Genomic DNA, 17,625 nt, shown 5'->3' with positions numbered 1-17,625 from the left:
TTACTGTACTACTTCATTTCATAAGTATGGGGTGATTTTGTTTACTGGGTTTTAAGGTGTTGGGCTCTCTTTCCTGTATGGCCAGAATACTTACACACATTTAACAGGGCATATCATCTAAGAGAGAGAACATGCAGCTTTTAACTAGATAGTTCACTTCTTCTAAATGTATAAAGTATTTAACGTATGAACTACAATGTCATTGTCCCCGAGCGTGCAGACATTGATGGCATTAAAAAATCTAAGCATAATATACATTCTCTGAATAATTTCCATCTCCAGCCCCATTATTTTCATTTTCTGTATTTGCATGTATCTTCTGCAGTAACTTAAATGTCATTTTTTTAAAATTAGATCACAAGTTTTACATTATTTATGTTAGCATACATTTCAGAATCAGTTTTGGTTCCATTTAGAGAAAAGTCAGCATGTGTCTTTTTTGATTACATCTCTTAAGTCTTTGGGAAAAAATTGAGGAAAAAGTCATTGCAGTTCTAATTTAAAATAATAGCTTTACATAGACTAGAGGTAACTAATTTTAAAAAACCTTTTCAGATATTTGATATTCAATGTTAAAAAAATCCTCCCCACCCCTGAACTTAGCATGGATAAATGTGCTCTTACTGTAGATCTTCTCTGGCTTTCATCTTTCAAGGGAAAGAAGCTCTGTAGGATATCTTAGTCCACTTTCCCAGCGTCTAATATTCCTTCCAATTTGGAAGCTACAGGTTTCACCTAACCTAAATATTTGGGTAGTCCATAACTGTACTCCAGAGAAAACAGTCATGTTTCTTTTTATTTCTCTCACCGATTGTGTTCCTAACTAGCTGTCTCTATATAGCTGCACAGGCTATGTATAGATTATGTATGTCCTACACATCACTGAAACTGGCAGCAATAGCACACTTAGGATCCAGTAGGAGCATTATTATGTATTGACATGTGCAAGGTTGGTCAGTTCCCAAGAGGCCTCCCAGTGTGGTGTGATCTTAGCAGTTTTGTACAGGTTCAGACACTCAGCTTGGTCTTGTCAGATCCTGGAAGTGATTGGTCTCAGGGAAGCTGATTCTCATTAAAAAGACCCTGATGTAGCAGCTGGCATGGTGAGCAACAAAACTGTCCTCTGGCCCAGACACACACTGCTGAGCAGCCTATTCTTCCTGCGGGGACGTGGACACGAGATGCCAGTCTAATCCACAGTTGCTTGATGAGATGGAATGGTAGTGGCGATCAAGTCTGCGCCAGCCACTGATTCACCCATCTGGTCCTCACAGCAGTCCTGTATCCTTGGTGCCACAGTCTTCCCCATTCACCAAAGAGGAGACTGAGGCTTGGTCAGTTTCTGCACCTTGCCCGAAACACAGCTAGTAAGAGCTAGAGCTGCAAGCTGAGCACATACAGTCAGGCTCCAAGAGCTCTTACCCGAAACTCAAGTCCTCTTGAACACAGACACAGAGAGTTAGTCAGTTCAGATCTTTGATAGCATCAGAATAGAATTTCCATTGCCACAAACCAGAGTCGTGTTTGTCTCATGATGAGTTAGCCTTCCTGGCTGGGAACCATGTTGTCTATTTCAAATGACTAGCTACTGTGGTCTTTTAAGTGTGGATTCTTGTGGTTTCACTGTCAAAGGGCAGCCTTATTTGCTTTCTTTCCAGATTTCTAATGGTGGGGACACCTCATCACTTTTTGTCCTCTCGTGCTTTATATGCTGTATATTTTGTGTTTTTTTCTCCTTTCTATTTATATATTCTGGTGTCGTACTTGAATTTTCATACCACAACATGGGAGATTTGTGCAGACTTCTCTTCTGTGACACTTTCGGGTTTTTTTTTGTAAGGTCGAAGGTAATTTTATGTTTTTTCTAGATTGAATCCCAGAAATAACGTGCATTATTTCATCTGATTTACTCTGGCTTTCTTCTCTGATTTCAGAGTGGATAAGATTACATCAGAAAATGCACCAACTAAAGAAATCAATAACTTTCCCAACCATAGAGTGCTAATTAAACCGGAGGTCCAAAATAACCAGAAAAACAAGGAAATGAGCAAAAATGAAGAAAAAAAGGCATTAGAAGCTGAAAAATACGGATTTCAGAAAGATGGCCAAGATAGACCTTTAACAAAGATTAATAGTGTCAAGTTGAATTCTCTGTCCTCTGAATATGAGAGTGGGTCCTCGTGCCCCGGTCAGACTGGACACTACAGGCCAGTCAATGTGAATAGTTCAGAGAACAAAACAGTCAATGTTAGCCTGGCAGATCTTAGAGGTGGAAGTCACCCAAACACAGGGCCCTTACACACAGAGGCTGATCGAGTCATACAGAGGACCAATTCAATGCAACAGCTGGAACAGTGGATTAAAATCCAGAAGGGGAGAGGTCATGAAGAGGAAACCAGGGGGTAAGTGTCTCGTTATGTGTTGTGAACCCAGGTTTCTTTCCTGTTATGTTGGTGGGAGATTGGTTTCTGAGACACCAATTCAGAGCATTAAGTCAAATTGCATTTGAGTTATTACAGCTTCATTACTCATCTTTTCTTCATGGTAATCAAAGTGTTTTTTCTCTGTTTCTCAGCGTTCTGTCACCCAACTTTACTAATGGCAAGGAGTCATCCTCCCTGGCCCAGCACAAGAGAAGGCGTAGGCTGTGGTTACAGATTATGTTTTGAACACACACACACACCACACACACAGCCCCACACAGTGAGAACTTGTAGTAGCTTCCACAGCTTGATGTGATGCACAGCTCTCCTGAGACATGTAATGTGGATACTGGAAAGGCTTGGGTTTTCTAGTTTTCAGTCTCATCCCTTGGCTTTCTTACACTCATAATGCACAGAACTAAGTATTATATTTATTCATCTAAGCATTTCAGGTGTAAACAGAAAGTCTCAGAGTTGGGCCTCTCTTGGGGTTTTTTTGTTTTTTTTTTTTCTCGGCAGCCTCCCTACTGCCGGTGTTCCAAGGGGTTTTAATCTAGCCCCGCCCGAGTGCCTGAGGGTACTTGTTCTCCCTGAGCACCTTAGGTGGCCCGCAGGGCGTCTCTCCGCTGCCTGTTGCAGAGGCGAAGAAAGAGAGGGAGAGGCTATGCCTGCGGCTCCTCCCCCCGCCCGGGAGCCTGCAGCCTGCAGCCTGCAGCCGCCATCATGGCCGGGCAGCTCTCAGGGACGAGCACTCCTCGCCGCGGATCTCTTCCCTCTTGTCCTCTCGGTCCGTCACCTTACTTGCAACAATTTTCTCACCCTGAACCTGCTCTCCGGTTCCCACGCTCCCGCTTCCGGACCCTCTGTTCAGCTGTGGATCGACATCTCGGTCCGGGAACGCTGAGCTGCGGTGCGGACCCTCCGTGTGTTTCTCACTCCCTCCCGTCTGCCACGGCTCCGCCGCTTCACCCTCTTTGAGCCCTCGTAGATGCCTCCCTACCGGTTATGTGGGGATCCTTGCGGTCCTTTCTGGTGTCCAAGGCCGTCTGCTGGTGTTCAGTTGGTTCTCTGTGGGAATTATTGTGTCTTTTGGTGCATTCCCAATGCATCTGTGGAGAGGGATGCATTCCACGTCCCTCTACTTCGCCGCCATCTTTCTCTCCCCATCTAAACATTTCTTCATTCATTTACGCACTTGTTCTTTCATATACTTATTGTATAACTATGATATGGTAACCAAGGGGCCAGAAAGTAAAATACTGAAAAGATATGGTGTAGATTTATCACAACGGTTCTTAGTCTAGTGGAGGAGAAAGTTAAACAGACAAGTACAGTATATGGTGACAAATAACAGTGATGGAAGAATAGGATGCTGTAAGAAGACGTTCAGGGACAAACCCCCACAACCTAAGGGTTTAGGAAGCCTCCAGGGGAAGTGAAGTACAAGCCAAGATATGAAGGCTCGTGTGCGTATCTTGGTTTGGATATGCAAAACTCGGGAGTTAGTAGAGCTGGGAAAGGACTCCAAAGACGAGAATCTGGCTTAGGCATGGCTGCTGTGCTGATGGATGAAAAACAAGGCTGGAGAGAGAAGCCAGAGGAGCTGTATGCAGGTTGGTGTTTCAGCAGTTATCGCCCCTGCAGCAGAATCTGGGGGATGAATTGGAGAAAGTTCAGAAACTTTTGGAATGAGTGAAATGAGAAGAGGAAGGGCTTGTATTCACAATGTAATTGACAAGGCTAGTTGAAGTGCTTGGATGTGCTTGATGGTAAACGTGAGTCTAATTTGAGCAGCTGGGGGGAATCAAGAATGACGCCCTGCTTTTTGGTCTGGTTACCAAGCGTGGTCCAGTGCCTTTCACTGCATAGAGAAGGTTTGGGAAGAGAGAAGGTAATGAGTGATTGGACAGGTTAGATTTGAGGTGCCTACAGTCTATATCTCCAAAGAAAGGTCTTGAATAAAAGATTTGGGGTGTCATCAGTATATCGGACATACTGCTTAAAGGTAAGGATGAAAGTAGATAAATTCATTCAGCAGAAGCTGGATAAAATAAAGATTCTAAGGGAAAATCAGAAAGAACGTTTACATTTAAATTTTAAAAAGGTGGGGAGCCTGCAAAGGAGGCCAAAAATAAGGGCAGAAGGAAATGGGGGAAAAACAGGTGATTATGGATGAGAAAAAGTGTTGTGTTGTGTTGTTAGGTGGGAAGCTGGTGATGTAAGATTTATAAAGTAATGAACTAACGTAGTAAAATTAACTGAGGACTTAGTGTAACTCTCACCTCTCGGTAGTAGGAAATCAGAAAGCAAGAGTTACTGAGGTTTGGCTTATAAGAAGATGAACTTGGGACTTCTCTGGTGGTCCAGGGGTTAAGGCTCCATGCTCCCAATGCAGGGGGGCCCAGGTTTGACCCCTGGTTGGGGAGCTAGATCCCGCATGCCGCAACTAAGACCTGGCACAGCCAAATGTCCTTGCGTTCCAGGCGGTTGTCAGCCAGCCTCCTCTCAGGAGTGCAGCTCAACCAGGGCTGCAGAACCCATCCCCCGTGATGTGTTGCTCACTTCCATTTTCTTCTCCTCCACCCTCAGTGCTCACTTTTCTAATTTTCCCAGGGGACGATTGTGAGACACAGTTGCTGTTTCAAAAATAAAATTTGATTAGACAGAAGAAAAGCCAGAGGTAGTTCGGGGCGGGGTGGTGGGGGAAAGGATGTTTGAAAGTACTTACAAAGGTAATTGTTTTCAGGGAAATGATAATAAAAATCCCAGCCAGAAGATTTGCTGCATCTCAACCCAGCAAATTAAATCTCACTTCTTAATAGAATCACTTTTCCTCAAATAAAATCATACTTTCTTAAGGTTGAATGTGTATAATCAAAGGGGTTCAATATCTGGAAGTTAATTTTGTTTTTAAATTGTTGAGCATAAGTATTAGTTTTCAAGCACTTCTTCAGGTCCTTGGTTGGGTGTAATTAACATACATAAAGGCTCTCTGTGACTCTTTTATTTTAACTGCAGAGCTTCCAGCTTTTGAAGGTTGGTCTTAGGTTATTTTGAGCTAAGGTTTTCTCCACATTGCTTCTCCAACTTTGGGTTCACTGGCTGGAGTCCAGTTTGGGTCACCAAAATAGATCATCTACATTATTATATGAACTTCATACTTAAGAAGTAGTTGCAAGGTTTTATAATGAAATAATTTTTATCGGTGGGAAGAAGCATAATGGTAATACCTGGTATGATTCATTTTATGAAACTTGATGAAAGGCTGGCTTTTATTCCTAAAGTTCTGATAGAAAGAATAGAGGTTTAATATGTAGTCATGTAGTAGATGACTGCATCTGTGAACAGAGCCTGAAAGTTTCTTTGTGAGTGGCGGCCACCGTTCAGATGCCGGGTGCCTAAGCCATTGTTCTACGTGGCAGAATCACGGGGCAGGGTTTTCACAGCGTTTGACAGGCAGCTGCTGCTGAATGGAGCACTGAACCCGACGAAGGCACTCACAGAGTTCGTTTCTTAAGCTTTCACTTAAAAGTAAATCACACTTTGCTTAATTTGAATTTCTTTGGGGGAAAACCACTGAAGGAAACTGTAGTTTTTAAAAAACAGGTCTCAAAGCGGTAGAAAGTATATATGGGATAAAAATAAACTTACTTGATGATAACCAGATTTCCCATTAAAATTCTCCAAAAGTAGTTCCAAAGATGGCAGAAGAGCCTTTTACACTTTGTGGTCACTAATTAGCCAAACTTGGTAGGCAAATAGCCTGCCGTTAATGATCACGTGATAGGTGTTCAAGTTCAATATCCATCTTTGCCCCAGGGTCCAGCTCATGTGAATGCTTGGGTTTTGTGTAATCAGATTTTCTGAACTGGAATTTAAACATTAGTCCACAGGCAGTTTGTCATGTGTTTTAGATCAAAAATGTGTGTCCCTGTTTTATGTGATTATAAATAATCTTTTTACAGATTTTCAAACAGAGTATAAAGTTAATATTTATGTTTTCGGTATATGCTTCTGATATAGTTCTGTGTCTAGTCCAGAGCTTCTTGCACAGTAAGGTGTCTATGATATTTCTTGAGTTTATGAGTGGCCAAATAAACCAAGGTATGTTGGAGTACATTGCTAGAGTACCAGGGCAGAATTTCTTGGATGGAATCATCTTCCCTTGTCTGACACAATTCCTAAGCACATAGCTTTGGAGTTGCCAGCTCTGGACTTTATCTGGTTTCTGCCTTTCAGTTTAACGGAGAAGGTGGGAATAGGAAGGGAGACCAAGCAGGGAAAAATTAGGAAATATTAGAAAATCTGGTTATCATCAAGTAAGTTTAAGAGAAAGCAGCAAAGAATTAAACTCTTTCTACTGCTTACATCAGAGTTTTGGGTACCTTTCTCCTCAAAGCCATCAGATGGTTGGCCTCTCAGAAGTGGTTCTTGTGTGGGAGTATTGGGGGGGGGGTGTAAATTTTGAGCAAGCCTGTTTTAAACCAGTAATAAGTTTTTCAATAAATAAGCTTTTCAGTAAGATGAGGGACAGTCAGCATGATGAAGGAAGTTTAGGGGAATGGTTGAAGGAATTGGAAATATTTCAAAAACAAAATAAGACATGGGATTTTAGAGTTGTAAGACCACTTTGTGATCAAACCATCTTCTAGATGAGAAAGTCAAATCCCAAAAAGTTTCTGTTGGCCAGATTTCGGTAGCATATGAAGGACTCTAGCACTCTAAGATTATGCCCTTCCTAATTTGGGGGTATCTTTTTATCTTTATATCATTGCAATCAAATAGTAAAGTTTTTTTTTTAATAATTTTCATACTTTTGGCAAAATGTTTAAAATAGAAGGATGTTTGCTTTTTCATTAAATCTAAAAGTCTGGGAATCATTGGCATAATGAAAAGAGTGCTGCTTAAGGAAATAAGAGGTCTGCATTCTAGTTCCAACTTGTCCACTAAGGCTTCTTTAACCCCAGGTATTTAGAAGGAGTATGTTCTGTTGGTCTTCGCCACACACACACTTGAACATTCTCTCAGTCCCAGAGGTGTGACTCATTCATCTCAGGTCTGCCTAGTTAGTGGGAAAGCAGGAATGAAAGCTCGACCCTCCTGGTTTTTGATCAACTGCTTTTTTCCCACTGGACTAATAATAAAGTTCACTAATATTAAAGCAGTGTAAAATTCCAGAGATTTGCAGTTTTGTCTCTGAAATATTATGCTGAAGTATTTTGTCTTTAAATAATTAAATTTTGAGCTTTAGCTTCAAGTCATTTTTATTTCTCAAATCAAGAGAAGTTATCAAGGGAAATTGTTCCTTCAAGCCACAAAGGTGCTGACTGATGTACTTCTTCCCACAAACAGTCCTGCTTTCAGGAGGATGTGATACTGTAGAGCATCACCACCTGCAGTCCTTCATTTCCTTCGCGCTGTTCGGCACAACCCAAAAACTCCAGTGTTCCATCTACACACAGAAACCCTATTTAAGTGTTCTGGTGAGATGTGTGAAGATGAGATTCTGGGAGTGTATTTATGTAAAAACAAATAAGATATGAGGACAGACTTGCGATCTTGAACATTCTTATTTCTGAAAAAAGCATGATACTCTTCCTTCTTGAAACCAGACTGTACATTGGTGGAATTAATAGTCTTTTATGTGAGTGACATAGATGCTGTTCACTTAATATATTAAATCCATCAAATAGAATTCATGAAACGATTAAAATTGTTCATTAATCACTTGCACCTTGGGTAATATTTTGATCTTTTAAAAAAATAAGTCCCGGGACTTCCCTGATGGTCCAGTGGTTAAGACACAGTGCTCCCAATGCAGGGGATGTGGGGTCAATCCCTGGTCAGGGACCTAAGAGCTCACATCCTGCAACGAAGCCCCTGCACTGCAACTATTGAGTCCACATGCTCTGGAGCCTGCACGCTGCAACAAAGACCCAGCACAGTCAAAATTAAATTAAATAAATAAAATTTTTTAAAAATCTTAAAAAAAAAAAAAAAGTTCTAAGTATATATGTTACCTACCAGGAGGGGGAAAAAAAGGACTCTAATTTAGAATCTGGAAAACAACTCTCCTTCATTTTTACATTCCAATTGTTCTCTTATTTCAGAGTAATCTCTTACCAAACATTACCAAGAAATATGCCAAGCCACAGAGCCCAGATCGTGGCCCGCTACCCTGAAGGCTATAGAACACTCCCGAGAAACAGCAAGACCAGGCCAGAAAGTATCTGCAGCGTAACCCCTTCTGCTCATGACAAGACGGCGGGACCTGGAGCCGAAGAGAAGCGGAGGTCCATGAGAGACGACACCATGTGGCAGCTTTACGAGTGGCAGCAGCGTCAGTTTTATAACAAGCAGGGCACCCTTCCTCGCCACGGCACCCTGACCAGTCCTAAAACCATGGTTAATATTTCTGACCAGACAATGCACTCCATCCCCACGTCACCTTCCCACGGCTCCATAGCTGCGTATCAGGGCTACTCCCCGCAGCGAACCTACAGATCAGAAGTGTCTTCACCCATTCAGAGGGGAGATGTGACGATAGACCGCAGGCACCGGCCCCATCACCCCAAGGTAAGACGTCTTCTTGTCCGGGGTTCCCTGCTTGTCCAGGGACGCTGCCTTTTCCTTCTACTACACTGCTCTCTCTCTCTCTGAATGCAAGAGACAGGAAAATGGGGAGGAGGTAGGCAAAGCCAGCTCTTTTTTTGTTATAAAAATTAAGGAAGTGTATTCTGCAGTGTCAGACCTCCTGTAGAAAACTAAGCTTGCAATGCTTCGTCTCTCAGAAGCAGCTCTTTGGAGCAGATGCATTATGTATTCTTCCCTGCTTGATAGCCTGTCTCATCAGCTTTCCCTGTGGGTTAAGACCACATGCATTTTGATTGGCCCTTCTCACACTTGCAAATTCTACACCCTCCCTCCACTGGCATCCCTGCAGTCTTGTATCAGGCTCTTCGTGTTCTTTGCTGAGATAAAAGTGCTAACCTCATCTTCTAACCAGCTGAAGATATGGCATATTGAAATATCTCCTCAGGTTCCCAATTTCTTTTTTTTTAAATAATTTTTTAAAGGTTTTTAAAATTTTTTTTGATGTGGACTATTTTTAAAGTCTTTATTGAATTTGTTATGGTATTGATTCTGTTTTATGTTTTGGTTTTTTGGCCCTGAGGCGTGGAAACTTAGCTACCCAACTGGGTATCAAACCCATACCCCCTGCATTGGAAGTCAAACTCTTAATCACTGGACCACCAGGGAAGTCCCCCAATTTCATATTAAAGCAACAATGCTTACTGGTATTATATATACTTTTCTTTTCTTTTCTTTTTTTTTTTTTTTGGCTGTGCCTCGTGGCTTGCAGAATCTTAGTTCCCCAGCCAGGGTTGAACCCATGCCCTCAGTGGTGAAAACTCAGTCCTAATCACTGGCCCGCCAGGGAATTCTCTATATATACTTTTTTAAAAATTAAGATATAAATAGAGATCACGCTTTAATTTGCACCTTAAGTTGCAAATTAAGTTGCCTTGCTTAGTAGATTTTTTGAAGTGAGTTTGGAGTGCTTTGCGTCGATCAGCTTTTCATGATGCTGAAGCAGTTGTTTTGATCCTTCACACTGTGTGCAGCCAGGTCTCTAATGTCTGTCCTAAAGTGAAAAGGAATTTTTCTGTCACTTTCTTTTAATTCTAAAGAAACTCTTACTTTATGCCATTTTGAAAAGCACCTTTTCTTATCCTTGTGATGGGCTGACTCCTTTGGTTACATCATTGCATAAAGCGTTTGCTTGATTTTTTCATAAATAAGTATTAATTAGAAATTAATAAGTCAATCAGGAGTTTTCTTTCAGAGGAAGTTTTACTTTGTCTCACCAAAAAAAGGCTCACTTTGAACTCCACTGTAACAAAGTTCAATATTTTGTCACTTGGTACATCCAAAGGCTAATAAAAATAGTGACAATATTCAAGAGAAATCTGACCTAAAACAGATTATTAGTGCACGGTTGAACTGTGTTCTCATGGCCAAAATTTATCCTCTGATTCAGCAGCACATGAGATGTGTGTGTGCTCTCTAGCCAGTTTTCCCAGTCAACTAAACATCTATTCCTCTTCCCGAAAAACTTCTCCAACATTGCCAATTTTTCTTTCAAACTGTCCTATCGTCTTCCTTGATGTGATCAATGGTTCTCAAAGTAGGGTTCAAGGACCCTTAAGGGGTACCTGAGGGTCCCCATGGCCCTTTCAGGGAGTCTGTAAGTAAGCTCAGAACTATATTTATAGTAATAAGGCATTGTCCGTTGTGTTATCATTTTCTAATAGTGTGAAAGCTATGGTGGGTAAAAGTACTAGCACCTTAGCGTAAGTCAAGGGAATGGCTCCGACTGTACTAGTGGTCATTGCAGTGCTTCACTGCCACAGACTTGCAGTAGAAATAAAGCAGCAGTTTCACTTAATCCCTTTGATGAAACAATGAAAGATAATTTTATTCAGTGTTGACTTTTCATTCCATAGCATTTTAATATTCTGTGTGATGAAATGGGGAATATATTTAAAGCATTTCTATTGCATATCAAAGTGTAAATGATTGTCTCAGGGAAAAACACTTGAGTAGTTATTTGTGTTGCAAGCTGAACTAGCTCCTTTTTTTTTTTTCCAGCCTCTAAATTTTTATTAACACAAATTTTCAAAAACAAGCATCCATACAAGTGTGGGTGGTGAGGTGGGAGAAGAGGGAAGGGCAGGGAGAAGGACTTCTGCTCTGTTGGTAATAAAGCTCCAGATTTGTTCCAACTTGGGTTTCATAGTCCCCCAGAGGCATATGGTGCTTAGAAATCAGGTACCACTTCTTCAAAACGATCTTGTTCCAGTGGGTACCAGTTTGGACTGCGATCAGCTTCTTAAGGTCCCCGATGGTGTCATCAGTATTATATTTAACACAGACCTTCATTCCCAGAAGGTCATTGCAGACAAGCTCGATCATACTGGCTGGACCTCGAATCGCCTGGAATCAGCTGACACCACAACCTCCTCACTCGAGTGCAGAGCCCAGACCCCCCCTTTTTTTAAATTTTATTGAAACACCATTTTTACTTGAAAGAACAAACAACAAACTATAGTTGTTCAGACTTGGTGTTTGACAGACTCTTCCTCAGAGTGAAATGTTAGCCGGTCTTGTATCTGCCTCTGTGAGCTTGACAGCTCTCTGGTGCTTAAAGATCAGCAATGGTATTAACAGATAGGAGCTGCTGATCTTGTATACTGATATATGCCAGTGCTTGGGACATCTGCATAACTCACTGACCCAGTATTTTCCACACGGCCCGAGTCTGATGTCACGAAAGAATGGATGGGTCAAAGATTCATTTAAAGTGCAAATAGGGACTTCCCTGGTGGTGCAGTGCTTAAGAATCCGCCTGCCAGTGCAGGGGACACAGGTGCGATCCCTGGTCTGGGATGATCCCACATGCTGCAGAGCAACTAAGCCCATGAGCCACAACTACTGAAGCCTGCATGCTGCAGCTACTGAAGCTCCCATGCCTAGAGCCTGTGCTCCACAGCAAGGCAAGCCACCGCAGTGAGAAGCCCAAGCACCACAACAAAGAGTAGCCCCACTCGCCACAACTGGAGAAAGCCTGGGTGCAGCAACAAAGACCCAATGCAGCCAATAAGAAAATAAATAAATAAATTTTAAAAATAAAAATTAAAAAAATAAAGTGCAAATAGACCAGGACTTCCCTGATGGTCCAGTGGCTAAGACGCCATGCTCCTAAACCAGGGGGCCTGGGTTCAATCCCTGATCAGGGAACCAGATCCCACATGCTGCAACCAAGAGCTCGCATGCCGCAACTAAAAGGTCCGGAGGACCCGCAACTAAGACCAAGCGCAGCCAAATAAATAAATATTAAGGGAAAAAAGTACAAATAGACCAATGGATGTCAGTGTGACAGTGTACAAATGTTCATTGATACAGTTTCAGATACCACTTTGCAACTAACCTTTAAGAAAGTACCATTTATCAAGCTTTAGTGCCATATCAAAGATGAACATCTGCAAATATCCAAAAAAGCTATTCAAGTTCTCTTCCTTTTTCCAATTACGTATACCGAAGGTGGATTTTCTTCATGTACTCCCCGTAAAAGAGATTATCACCACAGATTGAATACAGAGGCAAATGTGAAAATCCAGCCAGACATTAAAGAGATTTGCAAAACTAAAATAATGCCACTCCTGTCACTAAAATCTTCTAAGGATATAGAGGGCTCCTGAGACCAGTAAGTTTGAGAACCACTGAGCCAGACGACATAGAATTACTCCGTTCATCATCGTCTGTATTTTAGTCCAGAAGTTTTAGTATCTGTCTTCTTTCCATAAGTGCCAGTAGCACTTTTAAATGGCATTTTATAATATAATTTTCATCACTGACATTGACCACAGAATTTATACTGTGCCTTTATCACCCTAGCACGTGTATGTGCCTGACAGGAGGTCAATGCCAGCTGGCCTGACTTTACAGTCTGTTAGTCCCCAGAGCCTCCAAGGCAAAACGGTGAGTACGATATTTATTTTCCATATCATGTTTTATTTATGTGCTACACATGATAGCACATAGCTGACATAGCTTTTAAGTTTGAGTTTTCAGAGACATGCCTCCCAGAGAAAAACTGTTACTAGTTTTGTGGAAGAGACACTCAATAAGGAGAATTTGGAATCATGTCGCCATTTCAATGTCTGCCTAAATATGAGATGCTGTTTTCCAGGTTTACTGTATAACCTGAGAGTGTTTCTTTACTTCACTGGATGTTAATTTCCTCGTCCTTAAAACAAAAATTGGATAGTTCGTTAGGGAAACAAATTCAACAAGCAACCCTGTGTCTGTAGTCAAACCACAGGCCTGTTTCTCCTGTGGATTTTTATATACATTAGTTGAGAGCAGAAAAGAAACTGATTTACATATTTATGCAGAGAAAGTGAGACTGTTACAAATACTAGGTTCAAATAAGTACTTACCTTTATCATTTCATAGTCAGTATTGTTTCTGTTCAAATTGGAAAGGAGTTATGTTACCAGGACACTATTACTCTTCAAATTTCATCACTTCGTTTTATTTTAATGTCATTCTTTTATCAGGGGAACTATGCTTTAATATTAGTAGGTAGCCTCAATTTCTGTGAAGATGTGATTTGAAGACCATATAGTTGTTTATTATTTAAAATCCTCTTCCTGCAGTAATCAAAACAAATTTATCTTATGTATTTTTCAAACATTCTTTTATTTCATCTCTTACGTGCTTAGATACAAGGAAGATTTCTTGGCTTTAAACTACTTGTGGTTTATTTATTAAAGGCTGTAGATATTGCTTGACTATAACTAAAAATTTTTAACTCTTGGAAATTTTAAGCATTAGATTGTTGTTCTGACAAACAGACCTTAATCATAAGATAATGCTAAGTATCATGTGAAATTTTCTCTTCTACCTTGCTCCCTCTAGTGGATATTTAGGATAAAATTTATTTACTGCTTCCTCTTTTTGGAGGAGTCAGTTGTGCCTCTTTTTATTTTGCCTCAAATTTAAACATCTAGCAAACTTGTGATCTTTCATACCTTTGAAAATCTCTTTAGCTCCATAAATAATAAACCAGAGTTTTAAGGTCTTCTTTTAGTATTTCTGTCAAATATCATTCTGAGTCTCAGACTGCTTCCTTAGTCCACTCCTCTTTCTCTCTGGCAAGACCTCTAGAGATTGATGTGACAGCATAAGATATGGACTGTCCCACAGCCATGAGGTCACGAGATGTGGTTGGCATCAGAGCAACAGCATCTCTTCTTTTCCTGTTAAGAAATTTCTTCAGGTCACACACGCACACCCATTCTTTAACTGTTAAAAGGCTGTTGTCTCGTCTGTATAGATACTCCGTTTTATCTGGAGAATCCAATAGTAACTGTGGTTTGCTTCTGACATTTTTTCATCTTGAGGACAATAACTTTTATGTAACTTCAAATAGCAGTTAAAATTGATTTGTAACAGACAGACTATTGCATAAAATATATAAGCAACAAGGATTTACTGTATAAAATAGGGAACTATATTCTATATCTTATAATAAGCTATAATGGAAAATAATCTGAAAATATGTATATGTTACTGAATCGCTTTGCATATACCTGCAACTAACAATACAATAAATCAACTATACTTCCATTTTCTAAAGAATGATTTGTGTCCCTAAAAAAAATTTTGTGTGTGTGGAAAATAAAGAGCAACAGCATATGAACAGAACAGAAGAGAGCTAGTGTAATGCACTGTGTAGGCGAAACAAGTCAATCTCGGGAACGCTTTTTGGCTTGGAAGTTTTAAGGGCACAACTGTAGCCCTTAAGTGAGCAGAGTCTCCCTGTGGTCTCTGTGCAGTTTTTAATCATAACAAAGCTCAGAAAAACACTGAATAATATTTTATGGCCTGTAAGACTGCCAATGACCATACTTTATTGCATTTCTAGCTAAGAAAAATATATTGGATTGGCCTGTTAGGAATTTTATCTACGTTGGAAAGTTTATTCTCTTCAGACATCAGAGGAACCAAAAGGTTCTCTGCCCTCCTCCAAGTGTGGAAGGAGGATTTATGCACACATGGAAACTTTCTGTGTGTAGTAAATACATTTTTTTTCCCTTAAAAATAAAAACTGGTCTTTTGGTTAATATAAAATATCCTGTGAAAATACTAACAGTGGCATTTAAAAATATAATTAGGAAGCAGTTAATAGATCCCAGGTACTGACTGAGCTTAATGATGTGAAGATATCATCCAAGCTTTACATGAATTTTAATTCTTTTCATTTACCTTCTGTTCTCTAAAATAGAGTGTTGGGCATGCAGGTGTTGTTCTATTACTATAAGAGGCTTAGGTGTCATTTTTTAAACATCTCATTAAAATATGTGTTAATAATAGCTGTCATGTACAAACCTTTATAATTTTTTTTTATTTTTTTGGCATTGCACTTTTTTATACTATTGAATATTCTCTCATGAGTTCTGAGAAAATGCCTTAATATATTGTTGTTTTGCTGTATCTTATCAAGTAACACTGTTCCTTCTATTTCTCTAGATATCTATGCATTTATGTAGGACCTATCATCATAGTGCCTAGGCACTATGTTTGATGTCAACCATAAGAGGAAACTTGCCAAGAAATCTTGGTTTAATATCTGTCACTTAAGACCACAATTAATCTGTTTTCCACTGTTTGGATTCTTAAATTGTACTCCTTCAGCCAGAGGAGCTTACGCTGCTGCTTATAAAGCTGAGACGGCAGCAAGCGGAGCTGAGTAGTATCCGGGAGCACACGTTAGCACAGCTCATGCAGCTAAAGCTCGAGGCCCACAGCCCAAAGGTCAGCCATGGGGAGATGTGTCTGTGTGTCTGTGCTCGTCATGCACTCTGAGCCACTCATCATTAATCCGTTTGATGCCGTGTGCATGAGCCCATCCCACCATTGCGGCGACAACATCGGCATCTCCTATTGACCCTTTGAGAATTCCCCTGGTTATCCGGCATTAAAGGGAAACATGGGTCGGATGCATTTCTCTATAGCCTTCTGCCTGCCAAGGCACCCACCGACTTTCAGTCGTGGAGAGGAAGTGCACGCAGACTTCAGAGTAGTGCTGTCATTCTCCAAACACTGTAACTTCCACCTCCGGTAAAACATACTGAAGAGTCCCATCATTTCCCATAAAGTAATATGTGGAGAATTGGTTTTCGTTTTAATAATACTGCCTTCTAAATGTCAAAGATTTAATGTCTTGTGTTCTCGGTTTTTAAAGTGAATACATGTAAATGTTTCTCAAAGGGTTTAATAGCCTCTGGTAATAGGAGAAACATCCAAAGAAGTAGTAGTATATCACAGAAAAGAATTCACACATAAAGCTTCTAACATTGAGTCTGCTAAAGCCATTCGAAGGATTTTTCTGCTTAATGTTCCAGCTTATGTGCATGTCTACTTAATTTCTTCCAAAACTAAGTGTAACTTAGAATCATTGAAAACATCATCTGTACCGTTTACACGGGAGCATGTGTGTGGAAGTTGTTGCGTTCTGTGCTATAATAGGCTGTGGCAGACTACCTGTTTTTCCTGTTTCAAAATTGACCTTTTCATGAATTCCGCACCCTTTCTCTGTCCCTTTGTTTCTTGACTGATGCCTACTAGAACGAAATCCTTTCACATCACCTTCAAAGGAACACCATATATTTGGATCATCAGGTGGGATTTGAAGAATTTTTCTTACGTATCATACCTTATGTTTTAATGTTTTAAATGTAGTACAATTTTCAGGCTACTCAGATATTTCGGTCATTTTGAGTTAATAGCGTGACTTTTACAAGTAGCAGACTAAGAAACCTGTCACCAGGGAAATTCAGGAAATACCATAATAACCAGGTTAGAAAGGACAGTTGTGGAGATGAGGCGGGGTGCATATGCTAAGTATCCGAAATTCAGAGCCTGGATTCTCCAGATTTCTTTCTTCTTATCCCAAGGAAACTTGTACTCATTGGCTCACGTCAGCTCAGAGGGGACCTAATTAAAGAAATAGACACCCAGCTGTGAATTCCTTGTTGGAAGGCCAGGAGGAAGTGGGTGTGGTGGGCTCCGTATTCCCAAAGGGGAGGTTAACGATGGGTGAAATGTGTGATGGAGGTATTTTGTAATTGTTCGCCATCTCCTCCCAGTGTTTGCTGTTTGCTGAGGTCAGTTTGATAGTGACCTGCAGCTGCTAGCGTCCTCTCAGTGTTGGCAGTGAGTGTGGTTGGTTAAGGTGCATGTTGAAAAGTGTGAGTGGAAGTTCATGAGCAAGGACTAACACTCCTCAGTGTTAGCCTTTATGAACTTCCCTGTTAATATTTAACTTTAATTTGATGAGAATTTTTGCTATGTTCTTAAACATAAAATTTCTTCTAGTGAACACTTTTTTTCGTGTAAATTAAACTAAAACTTGCTTTAGCTTGTTTTCAGAATGTTCAAACTTGAATACTTTATCAAATGAAAGAGGTTACTATGGAAATGTTATGACAGTATTTACATATTTATATTTGCCCTGTTTGAAACAAAATAATAATGTTCTGCTTTAAATTAGTTATATTTAAAGAGGGATTTTGCATTAGGATAACCCTTGAAAAGATGTTCAATCGTTTTTCTTTTAATTTTTTGAAAGAAA

At 40.3% G+C, this 17,625-nt stretch overlaps 2 protein-coding genes across 5 annotated transcripts in view; one reads left to right on the top strand and one right to left on the bottom strand.

Moving 5' to 3' along the window:
- The window catches only part of PLEKHA5 (pleckstrin homology domain containing A5), a 233,168-nt gene that overhangs the window by 160,845 nt on the left and 54,698 nt on the right, over window positions 1–17,625 (top strand). For 3 of the 4 annotated variants that reach the window (XM_057703988.1, XM_057703989.1, XM_057703990.1), the window contains 3 exons: window positions 1,935–2,402; window positions 8,534–8,999; window positions 12,882–12,965. In XM_057703988.1, coding sequence (XP_057559971.1) covers window positions 1,935–2,402; window positions 8,534–8,999; window positions 12,882–12,965 — 1,018 coding nt within the window. Of the gene's footprint in view, window positions 1–1,934; window positions 2,403–8,533; window positions 9,000–12,881; window positions 12,966–15,686; window positions 15,807–16,619; window positions 16,674–17,625 lie in introns of all 4 variants that reach the window. The other variant, XM_057703991.1, reaches the window with a different exon arrangement.
- LOC130832996 (ubiquitin-like protein 5) lies at window positions 11,103–11,399 on the bottom strand. Its single transcript, XM_057702147.1, has one exon. It carries the CDS (start codon window positions 11,397–11,399, stop codon window positions 11,103–11,105), a length of 297 nt encoding a protein of 98 aa, XP_057558130.1.

Source organism: Hippopotamus amphibius, chromosome 12, assembly GCF_030028045.1.
Source record: "Hippopotamus amphibius kiboko isolate mHipAmp2 chromosome 12, mHipAmp2.hap2, whole genome shotgun sequence".
Taxonomy (NCBI): domain Eukaryota; kingdom Metazoa; phylum Chordata; class Mammalia; order Artiodactyla; family Hippopotamidae; genus Hippopotamus; species Hippopotamus amphibius.
The sequence above is the reverse complement of the archived record's forward strand: the minus strand, read 5'-3'. Positions and strand labels throughout refer to the sequence as shown.

Bases quoted from the DNA above. Each gene is read 5' to 3' on its own strand.
- LOC130832996 (XM_057702147.1), bottom strand. From the start codon at position 11,399: ATGATCGAGCTTGTCTGCAATGACCTTCTGGGAATGAAGGTCTGTGTT.